The sequence below is a fragment of the Chrysochloris asiatica genome, unplaced genomic scaffold, assembly GCF_000296735.1.
Source record: "Chrysochloris asiatica unplaced genomic scaffold, ChrAsi1.0 scaffold00025, whole genome shotgun sequence".
NCBI classification, from domain to species: Eukaryota; Metazoa; Chordata; class Mammalia; order Afrosoricida; family Chrysochloridae; genus Chrysochloris; species Chrysochloris asiatica.
The window spans coordinates 16,693,890-16,716,114 of NW_006408543.1; the positions used below are offsets into that span (position 1 = coordinate 16,693,890).

Genomic DNA, 22,225 nt, shown 5'->3' on the forward strand with positions numbered 1-22,225 from the left:
ATGGAGAGGAATGTAATCACTGTGATGAAACATGTTGTATATAAAACTGATGATCTGCCCTGTAAATGTTCACTAATTCCACAATCAAAACTTAAAGAGGAAATTAAAGAAGTGGCTGGTGGGTTTGAACCACCAACCTGTGGCTAGCAACAGTGCTTATCCTGCAGTGCACACCACGGCTCCAAGGCTATATTGTTGAAGTGCCGTTGAGTCAGTTCTGACCCATAACGACCCTATAGAGGGTTTCCAAAGCTGAAAATCTTTATAGGAGCAGAAAGCCTCATCTTTCTCCTGCAGTGCAGCTGGTAGTTTCGAACTGCTGACCTTAAGGTTTGCAGCCCAATTCATAACTACTACGCTACCAGAGCTCCTTTTAGAGTGCATATAAAACTCCAATATCAAAATTAATGCAGTCTTTGCACTCTCCTTTGTTCATTTTTCTTGAGAGTTTAGGTGGTTTTTTAATAGATTTATCTGATGTCTTTAAATATGCTGGCATTCCCTGAACAGAGACCAGTGATTTCCAGGGAGTGCTAGTCATGTGCTGAATAGCAGGGGAGAAGCCAATCTTCACAAGTAGGCCATAAAAATCACATTCAAATTAACTAAGTCTGTCCTTAAGTAAAACATTAACATGACCACACAGCATTGTAAACGCAAGCACACAAACATGTATTATTAGAGTTAGTCTCTCATGGTCAAGAAAAGGGCCAAATAGAACAGAATAAACCCAATCCAGAATACCATGCACTTGTGCTACCCTTTAAAAGGGCATCGGGGTACATACTCAGAAGCTGCTCATCTCTCTGTTTTCGCCTCGGCTGCACGTAAGTAGCGTTAAACGAATCTGTGATAAGTAGAGAAGGTCTGCTTAACATTTCCAGGGAACATCCATTTAAGTGGCTATAAAAAAACAATGTTTTAAAAAGAATATTTTATACCACTTCAAATAAACAGTGATAGGTTATCTTAATTAAAATAAGCACTCTTCAAAGAGGCTCCTTCTTTCCCTAACTGTAAAAGATACATATGCACATTGATTAGAATACCTGGAAAAGTCAATGAGAGCCTTATAGAACAGCACCACTCAGAAACAGTCACTATGATATTTGGGAGTATTCCTTTCTGTACATATAAATAACATGTCTAGAGCTACACAAATACATTTCACAAAGTTGATATCCCAAATACATTTCACAAAGTTGATATCCCACGTATAGTCACATTTACTTCTATGTCCTGGTATTTTCCCCATGACATTAAAATTTTTTTCTACACCTAAATTTTAACAGTTGTAAAAAACTTTGTATTGTATCCATAGTATATTTATTTGATAGTTTCCTTTAAGATGACATTTAGATTACATTTACCCCATTATAAATAACCTTTCAAAGAGCGTTTTTGCAAAATGCTTTAATTGCATTTGTTTGTTTCTTTGAAACATATTCAGAAATATATTTCCTGGAATATACAATAGTTTTTTAAAACATTCACTGTTAAATGTTTTAAATTAGTCTAGAGTCCTGGTTTATAAAATAACTTTACTTTTAATTTTCCCTCCAAAAGATAAAATATCACCAATTGCATTTCCTTTAGTTTTTGTCTTGATATACCTACATCTCCCTCTTGTGGTTGAAGTCAACAGCATAAACAATTTCTTCTTCTCCGTCTTTGACTATTTTCCATATTGTTCCACCTATCATATGACCAGCTGGTAGAGGTGTGATAGACAAGCCATGTCCTTTGCCTATGTCAACAAGATAATGACAACAGTCAGATTTCTTTTTAAATCCTCAATAAGGATTACTTACTTTTAAGTTATTTTTAATAGGTAGTATTAGACTCCTGGTGTGGCACTGTAGTATCAGCACTGGACTGCAAACCACAAGATCAGCAGTTCAAACCTACCACCTGCTCCTCAGAAAAACTGTACAAGGTCCCAGTGAGTCAGAACCGACTCAACGGCACTTAACAACATTTGCAAGGATACAAAGGTAAAAATATATACAGTGAAAAGTAAGTCTCCATCACCTCCCCCAACTACCACATTGTTGGACCAATTTTTCAATGCCAGGACCTACATGGAGTCCTAGTGTGGCGCTGTGAGTTAATATGCAAGACAGATTGTAAAGCCATTTGAACTACAAGGTCAGCGGTTCAAACTCACCAGCTGCTCCTCAGAAACCCTATACAGGGTCGCTATGGGTTAGAATTGACTCAACGGCACTTAACAACAACAACAGGGCCTATATTTCTGAAAATCCCTAATACAAATTCTCTCGTTTATAAATACATATATTTTATATCTAACCCAATTAAATGAAAAGCTTTTTAATGTCTAATGCTTAAATTCAGTTATTTTTCACTTCTGCTGTAACTGCCCTTCACATAGTTTTTGCTGTTGTGTGTTCTTGTTGTTAAGTGCCATTGAGTCGCTTCCTACCCTGTATAGGGTTTCCAAGGAGTGGCTGGTGAACTCGAACTGCCGACCCTGTGGTTCAAGCAAACCTTGCAGTTCAGACTTGAACCTGTAGCACCTCACCAGAACTCCTCACGTACTTTAAAGCCCTTTGTTTCTTCCAATCACTGCATCTACCCATTTGTGCTAAGTGTGAGCTCCAAGGAGGAGGGTCTGCTCAGAGTCCCCTATACGTATTATATCCAGTAAACACTGAAAAAGCTCTCCCAAGTGACATGTGAAAAGGCCTTGGCTGTCAACATTTTCTTAAGTGTTTAATCTGAAATACTTAAAAACGCAGATAACAAGGGGGAAGTCCCGAGTTCTACATCAAGGCAGAAAATGACAAATTTTGATTCTCCAGACCACAGTGTCTATAATTCTTACTATAATTCCTCCATAGCATTTTTTAGTAATTAAACCCCATTAGTCCATTAGTGACGCTGTGGGCTAATGCATCAGACCGCAAAGTCATTTGAACTGCAAGGTTAGTGGTTCAAAGCTTACCAGCTTCTCCTTGGAAATCCTACACAGGGTTGCTAAGGGTCGGCATTGACTTGATGGCACTTAGTAACAACAAGAAGTCCATTAGTACTGGTGTAGCACTGTAGGGTAAGCACTGGACTGCTAACCACGAGGTTAACAGTTCAAACCCACCAGCAGCTCCTTAGAAATCCTATACAGCAGGGATGGGCAACGTTTGGCACACAGGCCATATAATGTCCACAAAATCATTTGGTCTGGCCTTGCCAAGGCAACCAAAGTTCCAGTCATCACACTGTTGTTGTTGTTAAGTACTGTAGAGTCGGTTACGACCCACAGTGACCCTTTATAGGGTTTCCATTGTTGTTGTTATGTGCCGTGGAATCGGTTCCGACCGATAGCAACCCTGTACAGGGTTTCCAAGGCTGTAAATCTTTACGGGAGCAGAAAGCCTCATCTTTCTCCTGCGGAACAGCTGGTAGTTTCGAACTGCTGACCATGAGGTTCGCAGCCCGATTCTTAACCACTATGCTACCAGAGCTCCTTAGGGTTTCCATTAGGGGTAAGTTAATTAAATGTTTGACCAAATATAGCAGGCTAATTTTTAAGTTGATAATTTTGTATGGCCTGTAGAAAATAAGGTTCCCCAACAGGGTCGCTATGGGTCGGAACTGACTCAATGGCACTACACAACAACAACCCCTGCTATACAGTGTCACTAGGAGTTGGAACCAACTCAACAGCACTTAACTACAACCGTCCAATTATTTACTACTGGAAACATCTTTGTACCTTTCAAATTCACAATCTGAGAGAATTTTAGCTGCTGTATTTTATCAAAGGCTGCATCCACATCATCTAATGTGAAGAGAGTGAAATCTTCTGTATTGTGTCGAGACTAAAAAAAGAACACACAAAGAAAGGGTTAAAAATGAATGCTGAAAGAGTGATAAAACTGAGAGGGGAATAAAACAGATCTCTGAAATTACCTGATAAAGATCATACATGAACATCTGCCCCATTTTATACACAGGGATGGTTGCATAGATGGCACAATTCAGGCCCAATTTCCCAACAGCATACGGGAGCGCCCCGAGATGGAGAGGATCAGGGTGAGACAAGAGCACGGCATCAATCTGGTGAACGTGCCTAGGAGAACACAATCAGGGTGACCACATTCCTGAACCCCCTTTCAAGGACAAAGGCAGGACAGTCAAAATAGATTTATCAAAATTCTATTTCCTCTTTAATAGTCTGGATATAGACTATGCTGGGGTAAAAAAGCAAAACTAAGAGCTAAAATTATGACAGCTTCAAATGTCAATTATTACTACTCCTGCCCAGCACATTGATCAAAACTACAGCTAAAAACTGCATCTAAAAATCCAGTGTCTAGACACATAAAAAGGAGCTCTGATAGCTAAGTGGGTACAAACTGGCTACTAACTAACTGCAAAGTGAGACATTCAAATCTACCAACCATCCCTCAAGAAAAGATGAGGCTTTCTTCTCCCGTAAAGTTTTACAGTTTCAGAAACCCTAAGGGTCACTATGGGTCAGAACCAACTTGAAGGCACATAACCATCACCACCACCATCTTGCATACTATGAAATTCAATTAACTCAGCTTAGAATTTCACAAATTCTTAAGAAGATACATAATCTGTCACTTATTATATATTTTTGCCTCAGTTTTTAAAGATAGTGACTGAAAACATATTTGTCACAGGAAAAAAAAGTTTAACTACCCAGAGAAACAGTGACAAAAGACGTTAACCAAAGAATGTGTTTTGCTTCCAGTTCTAATTTGTTTAAAGGTTTAAGTATTCTTTCCTTCCATAATTAGTATGATGCTACAAATATAAACTAATGTTGCTTTTGCAGGACACTTTTGTATCTCATTGCCTTTATTCTGAGGAACAATTCTCAATGTTTAGCACCAAATGACACAGAAAGTAGACAAAATGGGATCTGATAACCAAACTTTCACACACAAGTGTTTTCTCCTCAATTCTTAATGAACTTAATCTTACTCTTTCCTAAAGTTAGGGTGCAAGAATTTATCAACATTCCATTAGTCAAGTTAACAATTAACTTCAGATTTTGCTGAATTTTATAAACACAGCTTATAAATGAAGCAAAAAAATTGCAAGTTAAATGGTCACTGAAAACGAAAACACTATAACATCACAAAAGACGTTGATGTGAAAAACTGCAAATATGAAAAGCAACTTACTTCCTCAGGGAATCTATAATATCCACAGAAAAGTGCTCATCCCAGCCACAGTCCAACAGAAATCTAAACTCATCAACTTGGAGCAGATAACAAAGCGCAGACTCTTCTTGGACCCCCGAGAGGGTAGTTAATTTGATAATAGACGTCATTTTATTTCTGAGGGAGGTCCAACAACAACAGTCAGAAAGGTTATTTCAAAATAGAAACACAATTAAACATAAGAAGACAGATTAAGACATAAAACTGACATATTGACATAATTCTTATCAAAATTTTAAGTGCAAGAAATCCCATAAACATAGAAAGCAAGCATTTTAAAGACCCATTTACCATCACTGCTATGGTTTAAAATGCCAACTATAATCTGCTCTTGTTTAAATAACTATCCTTCAATGGATCCCCGGTACGGTTTAGTAGGTGAGCTTTGGATAATCAGAGACCCAAATCTGAGTCCACTCTTATGTAATTTTTGACAATTATCTTTGCTTCAACTATATATCCCAGTCTATTGATGTGACTATTAACATATAGGCAAAAGGAACGCTGGAAGATTTAAAAGACTGTGAAAACTACCTAGAGCAGAAACTAGCTCATCCAAGTTCCACAATAAATAAAAGTTGCTGAATTCATGAACTCATCTTTCAAAATGATGTTATTCTTTATTTTGCTTAAAAACAATTTGGGGGGGGGGAATTGCATTACAATGATTAGTTTATATATAGTCTTTCACTTCTATTAGATCCCCTTGAGAATCTAATAAAAACCTATGGGTCCCTCCTCTTCCCTTTAATGCTCAAAACAACAAAAATAAACAAACACATCCGTGTGGAGAAAGTCACATTCATTTAGGGAGCTTAAGAAGAGTTATACTGAATTGTGAACAACTAACAGAGGTGAACTAAAATGAGTGCCGATGTGGGGCCGCAGGGTAAGCACCGGACCGCAAACGGTTCAACCCACCAGCTGCTCCTCAGAAACCCTCTATAGGTATTTAGCAACAACAAAGGTGTTCAATACATATTTGATGGTTGGAATGCCAACTTTGCATATTTCAAGAAGGTAAACCTGTCTATTGGGACTTGGGACCTAAAAGGACTGAGCGCTATTAAACAGACTTTATAAACATATTCATTATCAAAGTGCAACACAACATTTCAGATTTTAGCTCCTTAAAATCAACGAGGCTTTCCTGATAACTTCACTATTTAAAAGGCATTTATATGTGTAGGCAGGAGTGAAGACCTTTGCCGGGCCTTTCTTTTGTGGGGCCACTGAGTGGGTTAACTACAGTAAAGGTTCACCCATATGTGGTACCCAGTGCCTCCATCACTTCAAAGTCTTCCTCAATCTCAGTTACATTTGACAGTATCACTCTATTTCCCTTGTTGTTAAGTGCCGTCGAGTCGGTTCCGACCCATATCAACCCTGTACAGGGTTTCCGAGGGTATAAATCTTTATGGGAGTAGAAAGCCTCATCTTTCTCCCGTGGAGCGGCTGGTAGTTTCGAACCACTGACCTTAAGGTTCACAGCCTGATTCGTAACACCTTTTATTTTGTTTGCTAAATGTCATTGAGTTGGTTTCTGAGGCCTGATCTCTCTCTGAGTGGCTGGTGGGCTCAGTGCTCTCTATAACTGCTGATTTCTTTGTTTGCTGTGTCTGTCCCTTTCTCTCATCCTGACCCCTACTAGAATGTGGTGTTGCTAAGCGCCGTTGAGTCGGTTCCAACCCATAGCGACCCTGTATATATATGTATATATATATACATGTGTGTACATATGGAGAGGTGTATATATATATATACATACACATATGCTAAGTGCCACCATGTGGCTGATGAGTTTGAATTGCCGACCTTGTAGTTCAAACCAACCTTGTGGTCTAGTGCTTTATCCCACAGTGCCACATCAGGACTACACACATATATGTGTATATATATATAATATATAAATATATACACACACATATATATTCATACACTGTATATACACACAACATATATACATATAGATATATATATATAGATGTAGACATCTACATATACTTATGGAGTCCTGGTATGGAGCTATAGGATAAGCACAGGACCACAAGGTCAGTTTGGACTGCAAGGTTGACAGTTCAAACTCACCAGCTACTCCTTGGAAACCCTATACAGGGTTGCTATGAGTAGGAACCAACTGGACAGTACTTAACAACAACATACACATATGGTATGGCACTTTGGGATCAGCACTAGACTGTAAACCACAAGGTTGGTCTTTGGGCCTACCAGCCTGGGGGACCTGTACAGGGTCATTGTGGGTAGGAGCAGACTCGAGTCGGTTATATACATATATATATAATTTGCTGTTGTTGGGGGGAAAAAAAAACTGACAGAAAAGGCCAACTGAACAGAAACAGGCCAGATAAATGAAAGGCCTTTGAATTTTGGACTCAATTTCTACAAATAACAGAGAAGCATTTTAAGACCAAGTAGAAAAAGATGACAAGCTACAGATAATTATGTTTTAGAAAAATTAGCTGTTGTCCATGATTGCGCTGGACGGCAGGTCGGTTTCACCTGCAAGGGTGGTGGTTCAAACTCCCCAACTGCTCCTCGGAAACCCTCAGAAAGATCCCTGCACATATTCTCTCTTGCTCAGAAATCTCTGAAAGCCTTTTACTGTTTGAGGACAAAAAAACAAAAAAAACCCGCCTAAACTGGCAATGGAAAGCTTCAGCAGGATGCCTAAACATCACTGCTTACCACATCCGTCTCAAGAGCCGCATCAAATCCCACATCCTAACCAACCCTCTCACGGGTAGTACGGACTTAGAATACTGCTGCTCTGGCCAACAGAAATACGATACAAGTCACAGGCAACTAAAAATCTTGTCACAGCCACAATGAAAAATGAAAAGATACAGATGAAATAAGTTTACTGGACTGTAAAGTCAGTTTGAATCACAAGGTCAGTGGTTCAAACCCACCAGTCACTCCTTGGAAACCCTACAAATGATCGCCATGAGTCAGAACAGACTGGACACTTAATAACCTAAAAACAACAACCCAATATGAGGGCATCCAAAGTATTACTTCTTTTTCGTTTCTTTTTTTACTGTCTTCAAAATCTAGTGTCTTTTACATTTACATCTCAATTCGAACCAGCCACATTTCTAGTGCTCAAAAGCCCATGTTGTGACCAATACCTGGTGTAATAAAGCGGCTCTAGACTCTACATATTAGAATCAATGCTTGAGACTTTAAAGGCATTATGATTTGTCACTCCTAAAGTACAGGTTGGCACCATTCTGTTTTCTAGGTACAGGTCTTAGACTTGCTCAATTAGCTCAGTGGTTACGAGTAGGTTAGTTAGCTAACCTCAAGGCCAGCAGTTGGAATCTACCAGCCATTCCGAGTGAGAAAGATGAGGCTTTTTGCTCCAGTAAAGATTTACAACCTCGGAAACCCTCTGCAGGGTTGCTAAGGAGTCAAAACCAACTTCACTGCATTACCACCACTAACCACTTAGACTCCTAGACTAAAACTGTGGCATTGCCCTCCTACTATCAAATTAACATTTCAGAAATAGCTCGTATTCTTAAACTGAAGATAAACCAAACCCAGTTCTAGCTCATAGCAACTCGATAGCATATAGGGTTGGTATAGGGTAGGGTTTCCAAGGCTATAAACCTTCATAGAAGCACGCAACTGTTGGTGAATTCCAACTGCCAACCTTCCAATGAGCTATAGGACACTGAACCGCAGCCCTACCAGGGTTCAAATCACACTGCCCTACCTTAAAGAGCCCTAACAATATAGTGGATTAAGAAACGGGCTGCAAGCTACAAAGTCAGCATTCAAATCTACCAGCCTCTATGTGGGAGAAAGATGAGGCTTTCTGCTCCAATAAAGACTCACAACCTCAGAAACAGTATACAGGACAAGATGGAACCTATTTAGCAGCACACCACCACCACCTTGTTCCAAGTTGACCCTAGACACAACTATCAGAGAGACTATCCTCAAAACCAGTATCTGCACACCCCTCCATGCACGAAAGATCCCTGGGTTTCCTGGTAACAAGTGAAGGCCACCTAAGCACCTAAGATGGAAATCAAGGTCCTTCACAGTGATAACCTACCTCTTGCTTCACCAACTGCTCTTGAAATACCGTTCAAACACATTTATTGTCCCCCTCTTACTACCCAAGGGAGCATGGTGGCTACAGAGGATAGATAAACACTCGACTGTGAACCACAGGATCGGCAGTTCAAGCTCACCAGTCATTCTGCTGGAGAAAAATGAGGTTTTCTGCTTCAGCAAATTTAAAGCCTTGAAGACCCTATTCAGGGTCACTGAGTGGGAATCCATTCAATAGCACTTAACAAGAGCTTACTATCCCAAACTTCTCAACCTTCTGCATCGCAGTACTTGCCACCTCTCCAGAAATGGCCTCCTCTTGAGTTTAGGAAATTCTTTCTGACCCTTCATGACACAACTGAATTATTTATTCCTTTATACCCAGAAAAAAGTATTTTAACCTCGCACAAAGTTGTTATTGTTAAATGCCATCGAGTACGTTCCCAGCTCATAGCAACCCTGTATCGGGTTTCCGAGCAGCAGCAGGTGGGTTTGAACTCCTGACTTTGTGGTTCAGAGTCTACTGCTGATCCTATAGCACCAGGCACAACACAGGATCAAAAAAATATTCAATGAGTATTTAATATGTCTTCCAAAGTGTTCATCCTGGTATCACCAAGACCGAGTGCTGTGTCCCCAAACCAGCATAAACGTGTCCGGAAAGACTGAATCCTCCTGAGACCATACATTGCCCAGCTGTGATTTTGGCTGGAGTAACTGTCCTGGCGTGGATCTGTAGCTTAGTGCAATGGGCTGCAAAGTCGGAGGTTCACGCTCACCAGCCGTTCCTTGGAAACGCTATACAGGGTCCTCGTGGGTTGGAACCAACTGGACGGCACTTAACAACTTCCTTTTAAGTATCTATCAGTTTCTTACTCTCTGAATAATGACCCTGCATGTTGATATTAGGAGCCAAGGTCAGCAATTAGAAACTAGCAGCCGTTACTCAGGAGAAAGAGCAGGCTTTCTGCTACGGTCAAGATTTACACCCTATGCAGGGTCACTGTGTCGGAACCGACTCCAAGGCACATAAGCACCAGCACCAGCGTGGCCTTCTAGTGTTGGCACTGTAGGCTTAGCAAAAAAAAGGTCAGCAGTTCAAACCCACCAGCTGCTCCTTAGAAACCCTACTGCCTCTATAGCATTAACAACAGTGTGACGCAGTAGGATAAGCACTCTAGGATAAGCACTCGACAACAAGGTCGGTTTGATCGGCGGTTCAAACACACCAGCCGCTCCTCGGAAACCCTACACAGAGTCGCTATGAGTCGGAACCCCCTCTGCTTATTAGCATTAACAACATGCTGATAATGATCATTAAGAGGAGCTCTGCAAATTTAAAGGAAAAAAAAAACAAAAAGGAGTGAGTCCGGGTGGGTACTGAGCTCACAGGGTGCGAATTTCATTAGACTTCCCGCCAATTCCACATCAAGGGAATGGCTAAGACGGAAGGGATGAACAACTGAAAACTCTAGTTCGGCTGATCAGCCTCGTCCACCTAGGAGGTTTGGGAAATTGCAGTGATGTGCGTGGAGGCCCTCGGGGGCGATGGAAGCAGAGCGTGGAGGGCCCAAATAGTCTATAGAAAACGAGGTAACATCTTAAAGACCCTCGGAGTCACTGAACTAAAGGACGCCTAATTTGTGCCCAGTGCTTAGTAGACTCGGGGTCTCCGATCGCGACATGACGAGAAGATCCCAAGACAGAAGACGGAAGACTCAGCCTTCACGAAGCGGAAGCGCTAAAGGTGGCGCCGGGTTAACTCCTCCAACGCCGACACAGCCGAGAGAACCGGCAGTAGAAAAGGACCCTGGGAAGGAACGGCAGGCTGCCACGAAAGAACCGCGAGTTTCAGACCCGAGGGGAAGTCACATCTCTTTCCCTCGCCGGGTACTTCTGCCAGGAACAACCAGGACCGGTTCCACCGACACGCCGAGGGAGTCTGGATGGGTGTTAGAGCCAGACTTCCCCGGAGGGCCGAGGATGCCCCCTCCCCCATCCAAAGGCTCACTCCTTCTGCCCTCACTTGCCTCTTCAGTCCTCCCCCAACGTCGTCCACTGCCCTTCCCAACCCCTAGTCGAATCCAGGTTCAAGTGTGAAAAAAGCTGGTGCCCGTTTAGCAGCATCTGTGCCGATCGGCTGCCAAGAGCACCTGAGTGGAGGCCGCCATTTTGAACGGAGACGAAAGACTGAGGTGGGGGCGGGAGGGGGGGAAAATGGAGAGGGGCGGGGGAGAGCCTGGATCAGACCATCTTCGGGGAGGGGGAGAACAAAACTCTAAGAAGGAGAAAGCACTTACACCAACAAATTCTCTTCACCTTGGACTGATATTAATTCAGCAGTTATATAGGCTGTTGACCTTAAAATAAATGTCAGAAGAGTCAAATATTAAAAGAGAAAAGGAATATGACCTCCAGGCACCACCCCTCTTCTCCGTACAGGCGCGGGGAATGGACGAGTCCGAGGGCGCAGCTTCCGCCGGCGCCAGTGGCTGAGCTCGAAGCTGCCCTTGGTCGTGGAGTCGTAGTTGCCATCCGGGCCACAGGTGCGTGCGGGCCGGGTCGCTATCGTGCAGACGGGGAGGGGGGGTCTCTATGAAAATGCTCGGCAGTGAGGGTGGAGATAGTGGGGTGGCTGGGCCTCCCCGGGACAGGGGCGGCTGGGCTTCCGAGCTACGGAAACAGCAGGGGAAGCGAGAAATCGCGTCCTTTACTGGCGGACGCCTGTGTTCACGTTTCTCGGCTGGCAGCTCTTGGGAGGGGAGCTCTGAGACTGTCAATAAGTGTCATAAAGACTACAGATGTCTTTCTAGATCACGTCGTGATCTGCCATTCCCCGGCTGCCGAAAAAAAGACCATAGCCCGGGTGGTGCTGCCCCTGCCAGCGACCAACTCAAATTCGGCTAAAGTCCTGTCTCCTCTTTAGAATTGGAAACTCACCTCACTCTCTTCTACGGAATATGCACGTACCCTTTAAAAAAAAAAACAAAAAAAAAAAAACTCAGTGTTTAATTTGTGCCTGGTTTCTAGGGAGTGTGTATCTTTAAAAGACCATTTTCTGACTTCGAGTCCAGATCCTCCAAGTTCTTAGACGTGCACTTTCTGAATATTCTGTGGTATAGGCGTTAGGCTGCTAACCAGAAGGTCCTACAAACCCAAACCCATCAACCCTCGGCGGAAACACGATGCTGTTGTTGCACAGAAAGAGTTTGTTTCAGAAGCCAGTGGGGGGGTGTGGGGGGGGGAATGACTATATATTTATAGGATTGCTATGAGTCGGAATCAACCGATGGCAGTGGATTGGGTTTGGTTTTGCGTTTGTGAATACTAAGATATAAAGGGCTGTGGAGATCAGTTGCAAAGAATATTGATCTACATTCCGTTGTACTTTGGGCCTCTTTGGTCCAAATGTCTTTCTCCAGAGAAGCGTCCCTCTTGATAACATGTCCCAAGTATGAGAGACAAAATCTCTCCACCTGGATTCTAAGGACCATTCTGGTTGTACTTCTCCAACACAGATGTTTGTTCTTTTGGCAGTCCGTGGTATTTTTAGTATTCTTCTCCAACACCATAACTCAAATCCATCAATTCTTCCACAGTCTTCCTTATTCACTGTCCAACCTTAACTTGCATATGGGGTTACTGAAAATAACCATGGCTTGGGTCAGGGTGCACCGTAGTCCTCAAACTGACATCTTTGTCAGAGGTCTTGTGCAGTAGATTTGCCTAACGCAGTGTTTGATTTCATGACTGCTACTTCCATGTGTGTTGATTGTGTATCCAAGCAAAATGAAGTCTTTGACAACGTCAATCATTTTTCCACTTATGATGGTACTGATTGGTCCACTTGTGAGGATGTTCATTTTTTTCACATTGAGGTGCAATTCATACATGACTTTAATCTAGTGACTTAAAAAAAATACTAAATAGAGTTTATGTTTTGTTTGTTTTTAAAGAAGTTACCCAAACCAAAAATCCATCAAGTCAATTCCAACTCAGTGACCCTATAGAATAGAAAAAAAACTGTGCCTTAAAATATCTGAGACTATAAATCATTGTGGTAGCAAACAGCCACATCTTTCCCCACAGAACTGCTCGTGGGTTTGAACTGCTGGCCTTGTGGTTAGCAGCCCAACACTTAACCCACTGTGGGGTTAAGTGGGGATAAAATTGGGTTAAAGAAAACTGTTGTTATTGTTCCATGCTATCAAGTCAGTTCCGACTCATAGCAACCCCAGCATTGGGTTTCCAAGGAGCAGCTGATGAGTTTGAACTGCTGATTTTGCGGTTCAAACCGACCTTGAGGTCGAGTGCTTATCCTACGGCACCATACCAGGACTCAGATCCAAAGTGAGATTACTGTAAATATTTACCTCTATTTACTCTGAAAGATGTGTGCTTTACCATCACACTCCAGAGTACTAAACGGTCCAGGTAACTAATCCCAGCTCTGCCGCCTACTGCATGTGTGACCATAGACACGGTACTTACTCATTTGTGCCTGGATTTCCTCCTCTGAAAAAAACGTCTCAGGACCACTGGGGACATGTTATGACTTAATACCTGAAGAGTGACGTCGTGGGGATTATGAGTTGATGCAAATGAAAACTGCCCCACAAAGAGTGCAATGAAGAGTCAACCTGTTAGAGGTGGGCAAAGGAAAACTGGATCATTTTGGCATGAAAGGAGGATACACAATTACATGATTATGTACTGTTGTAGGGTAAGCACTGGACTGATAAGAACTAAGTCAGCAGTTCAAACCCACCAGCTGCTCTCAGAAACTCTATCCAAGGTCACTATGAGTTGAAACTGACTCTACAGCACACATCGACAGCAAGAGTCCATAAGATGAAAACAATTTTATTTTTTCCAAAGAAAATCATATTTATCTCCTGTTCTGAAGTGAAAAAAGCCAAAAACATTTTTTCTTGAGGATAATTATAATAAAGAAGCAATTTATTGTACGATGGCATGATAACATTTGCAATGGTAAATACAAGATGTTACATAGGCCTGCTGGTGTTAAGTGTTGTCACGTTGGTTCTGACTCAGTGACCCAGTATAGGGTTTCTGAGGAGCAGCTGGTGGGTTTGAACTGCCAACCTTGTGGTTCACATTCCAGTGCTAGTCCTAAGCACCACATCAGGAGTCCACATAGGTCTGTATCTGATAGTATGTATGTTAATGTGTCTCTGTGACAGACTAACAAATGGCAAATTAACACAAATCTAAGTAGAGCTAAAGATTTAACAGCCTCGGAAACCCTGTACAGGGTCGCTATAAGTCGGAACCGACTCCACAGCACTTAACAACAACAGATAGAGCTAAAGGAACTCTGATACCGTAGTGGTTACGAATCGGGCTGCTAACCTCAAGGTAGACAGTTCGAAACTACTAGGTGTTCCGCGGGAGAAAGATGAGGCTTTCTGCTTCTGTAAAGATTTATAGCCTCAGAAACCCTGTGCAGGGTTGCTATGAGTCGGAACCGACTCCACGGTACTTAATAACAACAAGTAGAGCTACATGGCATAGGCACACTCATGGATATTCCCTAGAATAATTTATTCTTTACTTTTTCCCCTTGTCCCCTCCTCTCTCATCTAAACCTTCTGAGACTTTTCTCACTGGCTGGGGTCCCAGTCCTCATTGTCCCTTCCCCATCAGATAAGGCTCCCTTATACCTTGGGCCAGATCATTTAAGAGTACTCAGGCGGAACCCATATGTAGACCAACAAGCAGGCATTCAAACAACAAGGGGATACTGCATGGTTTAAAATCCGGAATGATATATATATAGGTCAGGGTTGTGTCCTTTCACCATATTTATTCAATCTGTATGCTGAGCCAGAGCGCCCCCTGGAGGCCAGGATGGCCAAACTTCTCTCATACTTGGAGGGACCAGTCGCTGGAGAAAGATATGTTTGGTAAGGTGGAGGGTCAGAGAAAAAGAGGAAGACCCCCAGCGAGATGGATCGGCGAAGTGGCAGCCTCAGTGGGCTCAAGTGTGGCAACAACTGTGAGGTTGGCGCAGGACCGGACAGTGTTTTGTTCTGTTGTGTATAGGATCTCTATGAGTCAGTACTGACTCGATGTCACCTAACAACAACAATGCTGAGCAAATAATCTGAGAAACTGGACTATATGAAAAAGAACCTGGCATCCCAGAGTCAGTGACATAGCCAGAGAGGACTAGAGTGGAGAATGAAGCTTCCAGCAGATAAGAAGAGAGGACGTATGTACAGGAACACCCACACTTGCAGATAATACCCACTTGACCTGGCTTAAATGACTGGATGATTAGAGCTCAACTAGAAGAAGAAAGAAGAGGAAAAAAAGAGTAATCTGATACAATTTGATGGACTTGACCTACACCTATGGATGCAGTAGCTCAAAAGAGGGAATAAGTCCTTACAGCAAGAATCATTCCCACCCTCTCTGTGCACAGAGTAGACAGGGATGGGCAACTTGGACATTGGCTACCCAAAATGTGGGGCTACAAAGGCAAGAAGTATCTGGCTTACAAGCTTTCATGATGGAACCTAGATCCAGAGGGCGTGGAAGAAGGTAGAATCTCCACTGAGTAATATTCAATCTGTCTAGGTGGGGCTGATGAAAGGAAATGCAGATAGGTCTCTTGTGATACAATAGTGAATAATTTTATCAGGACTGATTGTGAGGGTTGGAAATGTAAAGGTAGACATTTTGTAGCAAGGATGGGAGTGACTAACTTTGCATTCTAGGAGTGGAGGTCCCTGGGCCCATCAAGATCCCGGAGAGCGGGACCTTACCCAGAGAAGCCGTGAAGCCAGAGATGGAGGCAGAGACTATGGCATGGAGAGATGGAGGAGCTGGGGACTTTAGATCCAGAGAGGGAGAGGGGCTATGTGCTGACGACCAGGGGTCAGACTTGTAGGGTATACCCTTTGGTTGTTTGATGATACATGGAGGGGATTGTAACCATGGCAATGAAATGATATACGATAGGATAAATGTAAAACTAATGTTCTCCCATGTAAACTATCACATAATTCACAATAAAACATTAAAAACAAAACAAAAACATGGCATCAAGGTTGGAGGAAGATTCATTAACAACCTGCGATACACGTATTACACAACCTTGCTTGCTGAAAGTGAAGGAAACCTAAGCACTTGCTAATGAAGATCAAAGATTATAGTGTAGTCTTCAAAATCAAAACAAAAATCCCCACTGCTGGACCAATAAGCAACATATTGATAAGCCAATAAAAGGTTAAAATTGTCAAGGATTTCATTTTACCTGGACCCACAATCAACACCCATGGAAACATTGGTCACAAATCAAATGATGTATTGCATTGGCAAAAAATCTGCAGAATAACCTCTTTAAAAAGCAAAATGCCACTTTGAAGACTAAAGTGTGCCTGACCCAAGCCATAGTCTTTTCATTCACTTCATATGCATACTGAAACTGCACAGCGAATAAGGAAATTCAGAGAAGAATCCATACATTTGAATTATGGTGTTGGCAAAGAATGTTGAAAGTACCATGGACTGCCAGAAGAACGAACAAACTTTCACATGCATAAGAGGTTATTGAAAATACCATGGCTTGTGTCAGATAAAGTAGGTCAGCAAAAAAGAGGAAAACCCCCAACAAGATAGATAGACACACTGGCATAGTAGGTTAAGACTTGGAATCCTTAACTGAGTTGTCAGAGGTTGGGACCCACCAGCTGCTTTCTTTGGAGAAAGATGAAGCTGTTGGTTCCCATAAAGATTTAAAGCCCTTGGAATCCCTGCAGAGCAATTCTACTCTGCTGTAGGATCGCTGCGAGTCAGAATCAACTTGGCAGCAGTCAGTAAATTGTCAGTTTTATACTTAAGTATCTCGTCATTTGTAAGTACTTAAACGTTATAATTTCCTAGGTCAGTGGTCTTCAGAGGAACCCTGTGTAACATTGCCCTTTATGAAATACAAGTAGTCATAGTTGTACGGCTGTTAATTTTGGGGCCACTTCCTAGCCCAGTCAGTGCCTTGTACATAGTGGGTGTTTGAATAAAGTGGGTGAAGTAAAAGACGTGTTGAAGTATGAAAATCGCTTAGAAGAGAGAGAAGTCTACATAATCCTCGTGGGTTTCAAGCACTTCGGTTGGCAGAAATGTAGTACTCTTTCTAGGGTGTTAGCATGTTTATCATATGTCTTCTCAACTATTGCCTATGATTTCTTCAATTTAGCTTATTTACAGATGGGTGGATTCTGATTTCATCTTTATTTACAGCTCTGGTTTTGATTGAATTAGTACAGATTGATTTATCCTCTCCATGTTGACTACAATCTTTTCTTTTCCACCTCTTCTGCTTTTTGGAAACTATTGGAACGAAAAATCAATTCATTAGAAGCCTCTTGGAGAGGCCAAGCGATGATACAGGGTGGAGCCAAACGTATGGAGAAAGCCTGAATTTGATTTCTAACCATGTACTTAGGAGATGAGTTAAAGCTATCTAAATCCCATTTTTCTTACCAGTAAAATGAAGAGGAAAAAAAATAGTTTTTTTCACACTATACGGAGAGAAATATAAAATGGCCCTGGGACCTAGGAGTCAGTTTGTGAAAATTCATTCCTTTATCCACTTATCTTTTGTAAAGTCATGTAATAATTGTCAGATCTGTTGTAGAATTGGAGTCCTGGTGTGTTGCTGTGGGTTAATGCGTTGAACTGCAAGGCTGGTGGTTCATGCTCACCAGGCACTCCTCAGAAACCCTACATAGAGTCCACTATGAGTCGGAACCAACACGATGGCACTTAACTGTGGCATTATTGAATGTATGATTTTGTTGTTAAAAAATTTTTTTTTTAATTTCTATCTTCTCAGTTCCTTTTAATTACTAGTTTTCAATAATTTATAGCTTCACCTAAAGAATTCCGTTTTTTTTCATTTCTATCTTCTCAGTTCCTTTTAATTACTAGTTTTCAATAATTTATAGCTTCACCTAAAGAATTCCGTTTCTGGCAAAACATTACTTGCAATTCAAACTGACCTTGTGGTCAGGTGCTTATCCTATGCTCCACACCAGGGCTCCGTGGAATTTCAAGAGTCATTAATTAGAATAAGGAAAGCAACAAATCTAATCCCCAAATCGTATGTGGCATGAATGGAAAAGTTAAAAGTAGAACTTGCATTGTGATTCCAACCCATAGCGACCCTGTATAGGGTTTCCAAGGAGCAGCTGGTGAGCTTGAACTGCTCACCACGAGTACTAAGTGGATGCAAATCATCAGATTCTGCACAGTTAGACCTTTTTCTAAGTACTGTGCTACATTCTAAGGGGCTCTGGTAGCGTAGTGGTTACGAGTCAGGCTGCTAACCCAAAGGTCAGCAGTTCAAAAACACTAGCAGCCGTTCCACAGGAGAAAGATGAGGCGTCTACTCCCATAAAGATTTACAGCCTTGGAAACCCTATGCAGGGTCACTATGAGTCGGAACCAATTCCACGGCACACCACCACCACTGGACTACAATCTGATGCCAAGCATATTTTTAAAGGTTTATGCTTTTAACACCTATTTCCTGTTAACAGGGATAAGTTTCTGTTTCAGATGAGATTTCTGATCATTTTTTGTTTTTGTTGTTGTTTTTTAGCAATCATGGTGAATTTACTTCAGATGGTACGTGACCACTGGGTTCATATACTTGTCCCGGTGGGATTTGTCATTGGATGTTACCTCGACAGAAGGAATGATGAGAAGCTGACTGCCTTCCGGAACAAGAGCTTATTATTTAAAAGGTTAATTCTATATATTTTTTAAAACCATCAATTGACAAGATTAGGGGAGTATTCTTCTTATTATCATGTGTTCCAAAAGTAAACAGAAGACTAATTTTCCCCTCTAAGGACTTATATTTAGGTGGTTTTACCTTTTAATCTTGCTTTGTATCCTTGACTGAAACAGTCCCAGTGTTTGGAATTTAGAACACATGTTAGTTACACTGCTCACTAAAGCCTAGTCTACACACTGCTTTCTTAATTATGCATTGTCTTACTTAGGAAGGAGCCCTGGTACCTTAGTGGATTATGGGGTGAGGTAGGCTACCAACTGCAAGATTGTTAGTTCTAATCTACCAGTGGCTCTGTAGGAGAAACCTGAGGCTTTCTGCTGTATACAGAGTCGGTGTCAGTGGAAACCGACTCTGTGGCACACAGCCCCCACCCCCAGCACCATCTTACTTAGGAAGCTGCCGGTGGCTTAGTGAATTCTGAGCTGGACTGCTTACCCCAAAGTCATTAGTTCGAATGAGCCAGTCACTCCACAGGGGAAAGAGCCTGTAAAGATTGGTTGTTGTCATTGTTAAGTGCTATCAAGCCGGTTCTGACTCATAGCTACCCTATATCGGGTTTCCAAGACTGTAAATCTTTACAGAAGCAGGAAGCCTTATCTTTCTCTCATGGAGCGCCTGACAGGCTCAACTGTCAGACTCTATGGTTCACAGGCCAGTGCTTATCATATGGAGCCAGCCTCGGAAGCCCTACACAGGATTGCTATGAGTCGGAACTGACCACCATCTTACTTAGGAGTCTTGCTGTAGCACTGTGGGGTAAGTGCTGGACCCACCAGGAAGGCACTCCTTGGAATTGCTATAGAGAGTCAATAGGAGTCAGAACTGACGTGACAGCATTTAACAACAACGTTTTATTTAAGCCATTGTTGTTGTTAAGTGCCGTCGAGTCGGTTCCGACCCATATAGGTAGCTGAAATGTTAGGTCCTTTGGAGTTGATTTTTGACTTGTAGGAACCCAGCACTTAACCATTACGCCACCAGGGCTCCTTGTCACTGAAACAAAGAATGTTAAGCAGCCCTGGAGGTACAACAGTTAAAGAGCTCAGCTGCTAACCTAAGGGTTGACAGTTTGAACCCACCCAACACCACTTCAGGAGAAAATCCTAGCAATCTGCCTCTGGAAAGATTAGAGCCAAGTGCTGTACCCTCACGTAGAATGACCAAAGAGTATCTGGCAACTGCTCGGCCCATCTCCCCACTGGCAGCAGTGGGGCTCCACGCTGGGCGGGGGGCGCCCAAGGAGTGCTAGCCACAGGTGACACGGAGAGGTGGTTTGCATGTCGGGGATTTCAAGAAAGGTAAAAAGAGCTGGAATGGTGTAGAAAACATTCAGTGAAATCCCTGAAGGATAATAGCTTTCATATAAAGCTAGCCTAAGCCCTCCTAGTTTTTCATCTGAAAGAACACAGTGAAGATACAGTAAAAGAGTCAAGTCATGAGAGAATTCAATGAACATGCTGACGCCTGTAAAGTGTTAAGTACGGGTCAACTTCAACTGATGGTCTGCTCTATAAACCGTCACTCAATTCACAATAAGAAGGTTTGTCTTCTTTTTTTTTTTTAATTAAATGTTTTTATTTTGGATTGAGTGAAAGTTTACAGGGCACATCATCAGCTTCACATTCAACCTTTCATGACATTGATTATTATCCCCTCCATATATCATCAGTTTACAGTGTTTCTTTCTATCCTCTTTAGCTTTTTTTTTTGGATGGCAGGGGACTTGCCTTTTTGGAATTTACAGTCTCAGCTTTTAGGGAAGGAAGGCTTGTTTTATAGGTCATTTTAATGGAACGAAAAATGTGGAATTCATAATCCTTTGAATTTCCCTTTTCTCTTTGTAAAAATTTTTATTTCTTTTTCCTTTCCACACAGAGAACTGAGATCCAATGAAGAATTTACCTGGAAGTAAAGGCTGTGGCTGAGTTATAAAATGTTCACATTTTTAAAATCATGAGAAAAATAAAAACATGTTTATTACTTGGAAAATCTGAAGTGTGGTTCTTTCATTATTACTTGGAAAACCTGAAGTGTGATTCATTCATTTTCAAATTTCCAGTAACAAGCACATTTTAAACTCCATTCGTCTAAAACATAGTAACTAAGTTTCTAATTGTATGCATTGGTCTTACATTTTCAATTAGCATTTAATTTTCAGTTTTTCATTTTGAACCCTAATATTAAATGGTCACCCCTCCCCACCTCCCAGAACTTCTGCAAGAGAGCTTCAAAAAGTTCTAGGAAAATTCCATTGTATTTTCATTCCATTTTTCTGTGAAATTTTTGAAGCCCCCTCATCATTGCCGAGACTGGTATATTTGTGCAGTGAAAGGCAAACTGGTGAGATTTGCATTTGGGAAACAGCACTGATAGAGCAAGCGTATGGAGAGTGGAGTCAGAAGGCCAATTCGGGGACCTTACACTGGTCTTCACAAGAGTCTCTAAGCTTGAACTGAACTGAACAACGAAGACAAATGGGAGACAGGTGGGAGCACAGCATCTGGGCACGGACTGGACTAAGTCAAGGAGGGAGAGGATCAGTTCCCAGCAGGCCTCCTAAATTCATTCAACAGACACAGACACTGAAGACAACCAAGCCAAGCGTGAGAATGCTGTATGACAGGGACTATGTACAATAGAAACCTGTACAGGAGGTCAAAGGAGGGATCAAGCCCACTCAGACTCAGTGACCCTCCAGGACACAGTAAAACTGCTCCACTGGGTTTCGGTAAAAATCTCCAGAAGCTGCCAGCCTCATCTTTCTCCCGCAGAGCTGCTAGAAGGTTCCAACCACAGACTTTTCAATTAGTAGCCCAACATTAATCCACTGCATTACCAGGACTCCTTCAGACAAGGGAACCAAACCTACTGTCATCTAGTCGATTCTGACACAGACCCCATAGGACAGAGTAGGGTTACCAAGAAGAGACTAAATCTTTATGGAAGCAGGTGGGTTTGAAGTGCTGACCTTGCAATTCAAACTGACCTTGTGGTCAGGTGCTTATCCTATGCTCCACACCAGGGCTCCGTGGAATTTCAAGAGTCATTAATTAGAATAAGGAAAGCAACAAATCTAATCCCCAAATCGTATGTGGCATGA

The 22,225-nt window shown here is 42.1% G+C and overlaps 2 protein-coding genes across 2 annotated transcripts in view; one reads left to right on the forward strand and one right to left on the reverse strand.

Annotated features, from left to right (window-relative positions):
- CPSF2 (cleavage and polyadenylation specific factor 2, 100kDa) overlaps nucleotides 1–5,326 on the reverse strand; it is a 37,902-nt gene extending 32,576 nt beyond the window's left edge. Inside the window, exons 1-5 of the mRNA XM_006839565.1 lie at nucleotides 5,178–5,326; nucleotides 3,931–4,090; nucleotides 3,734–3,839; nucleotides 1,618–1,747; nucleotides 788–903 (exon numbers count right to left, since the gene is read on the reverse strand). Of these exons, the coding sequence (XP_006839628.1) occupies nucleotides 788–903; nucleotides 1,618–1,747; nucleotides 3,734–3,839; nucleotides 3,931–4,090; nucleotides 5,178–5,326 (661 nt within the window). The remainder of the gene's footprint in view (nucleotides 1–787; nucleotides 904–1,617; nucleotides 1,748–3,733; nucleotides 3,840–3,930; nucleotides 4,091–5,177) is intronic.
- Nucleotides 5,327–11,706: 6,380 nt separating this feature from the next.
- Nucleotides 11,707–21,037, forward strand: NDUFB1 (NADH dehydrogenase (ubiquinone) 1 beta subcomplex, 1, 7kDa). The gene is made up of 3 exons (XM_006839631.1): nucleotides 11,707–11,845; nucleotides 18,928–19,072; nucleotides 21,001–21,037. Exons 1-3 carry the CDS (start codon nucleotides 11,707–11,709, stop codon nucleotides 21,035–21,037), a joined length of 321 nt encoding a protein of 106 aa, XP_006839694.1.
- Nucleotides 21,038–22,225: the final 1,188 nt, after the last annotated feature.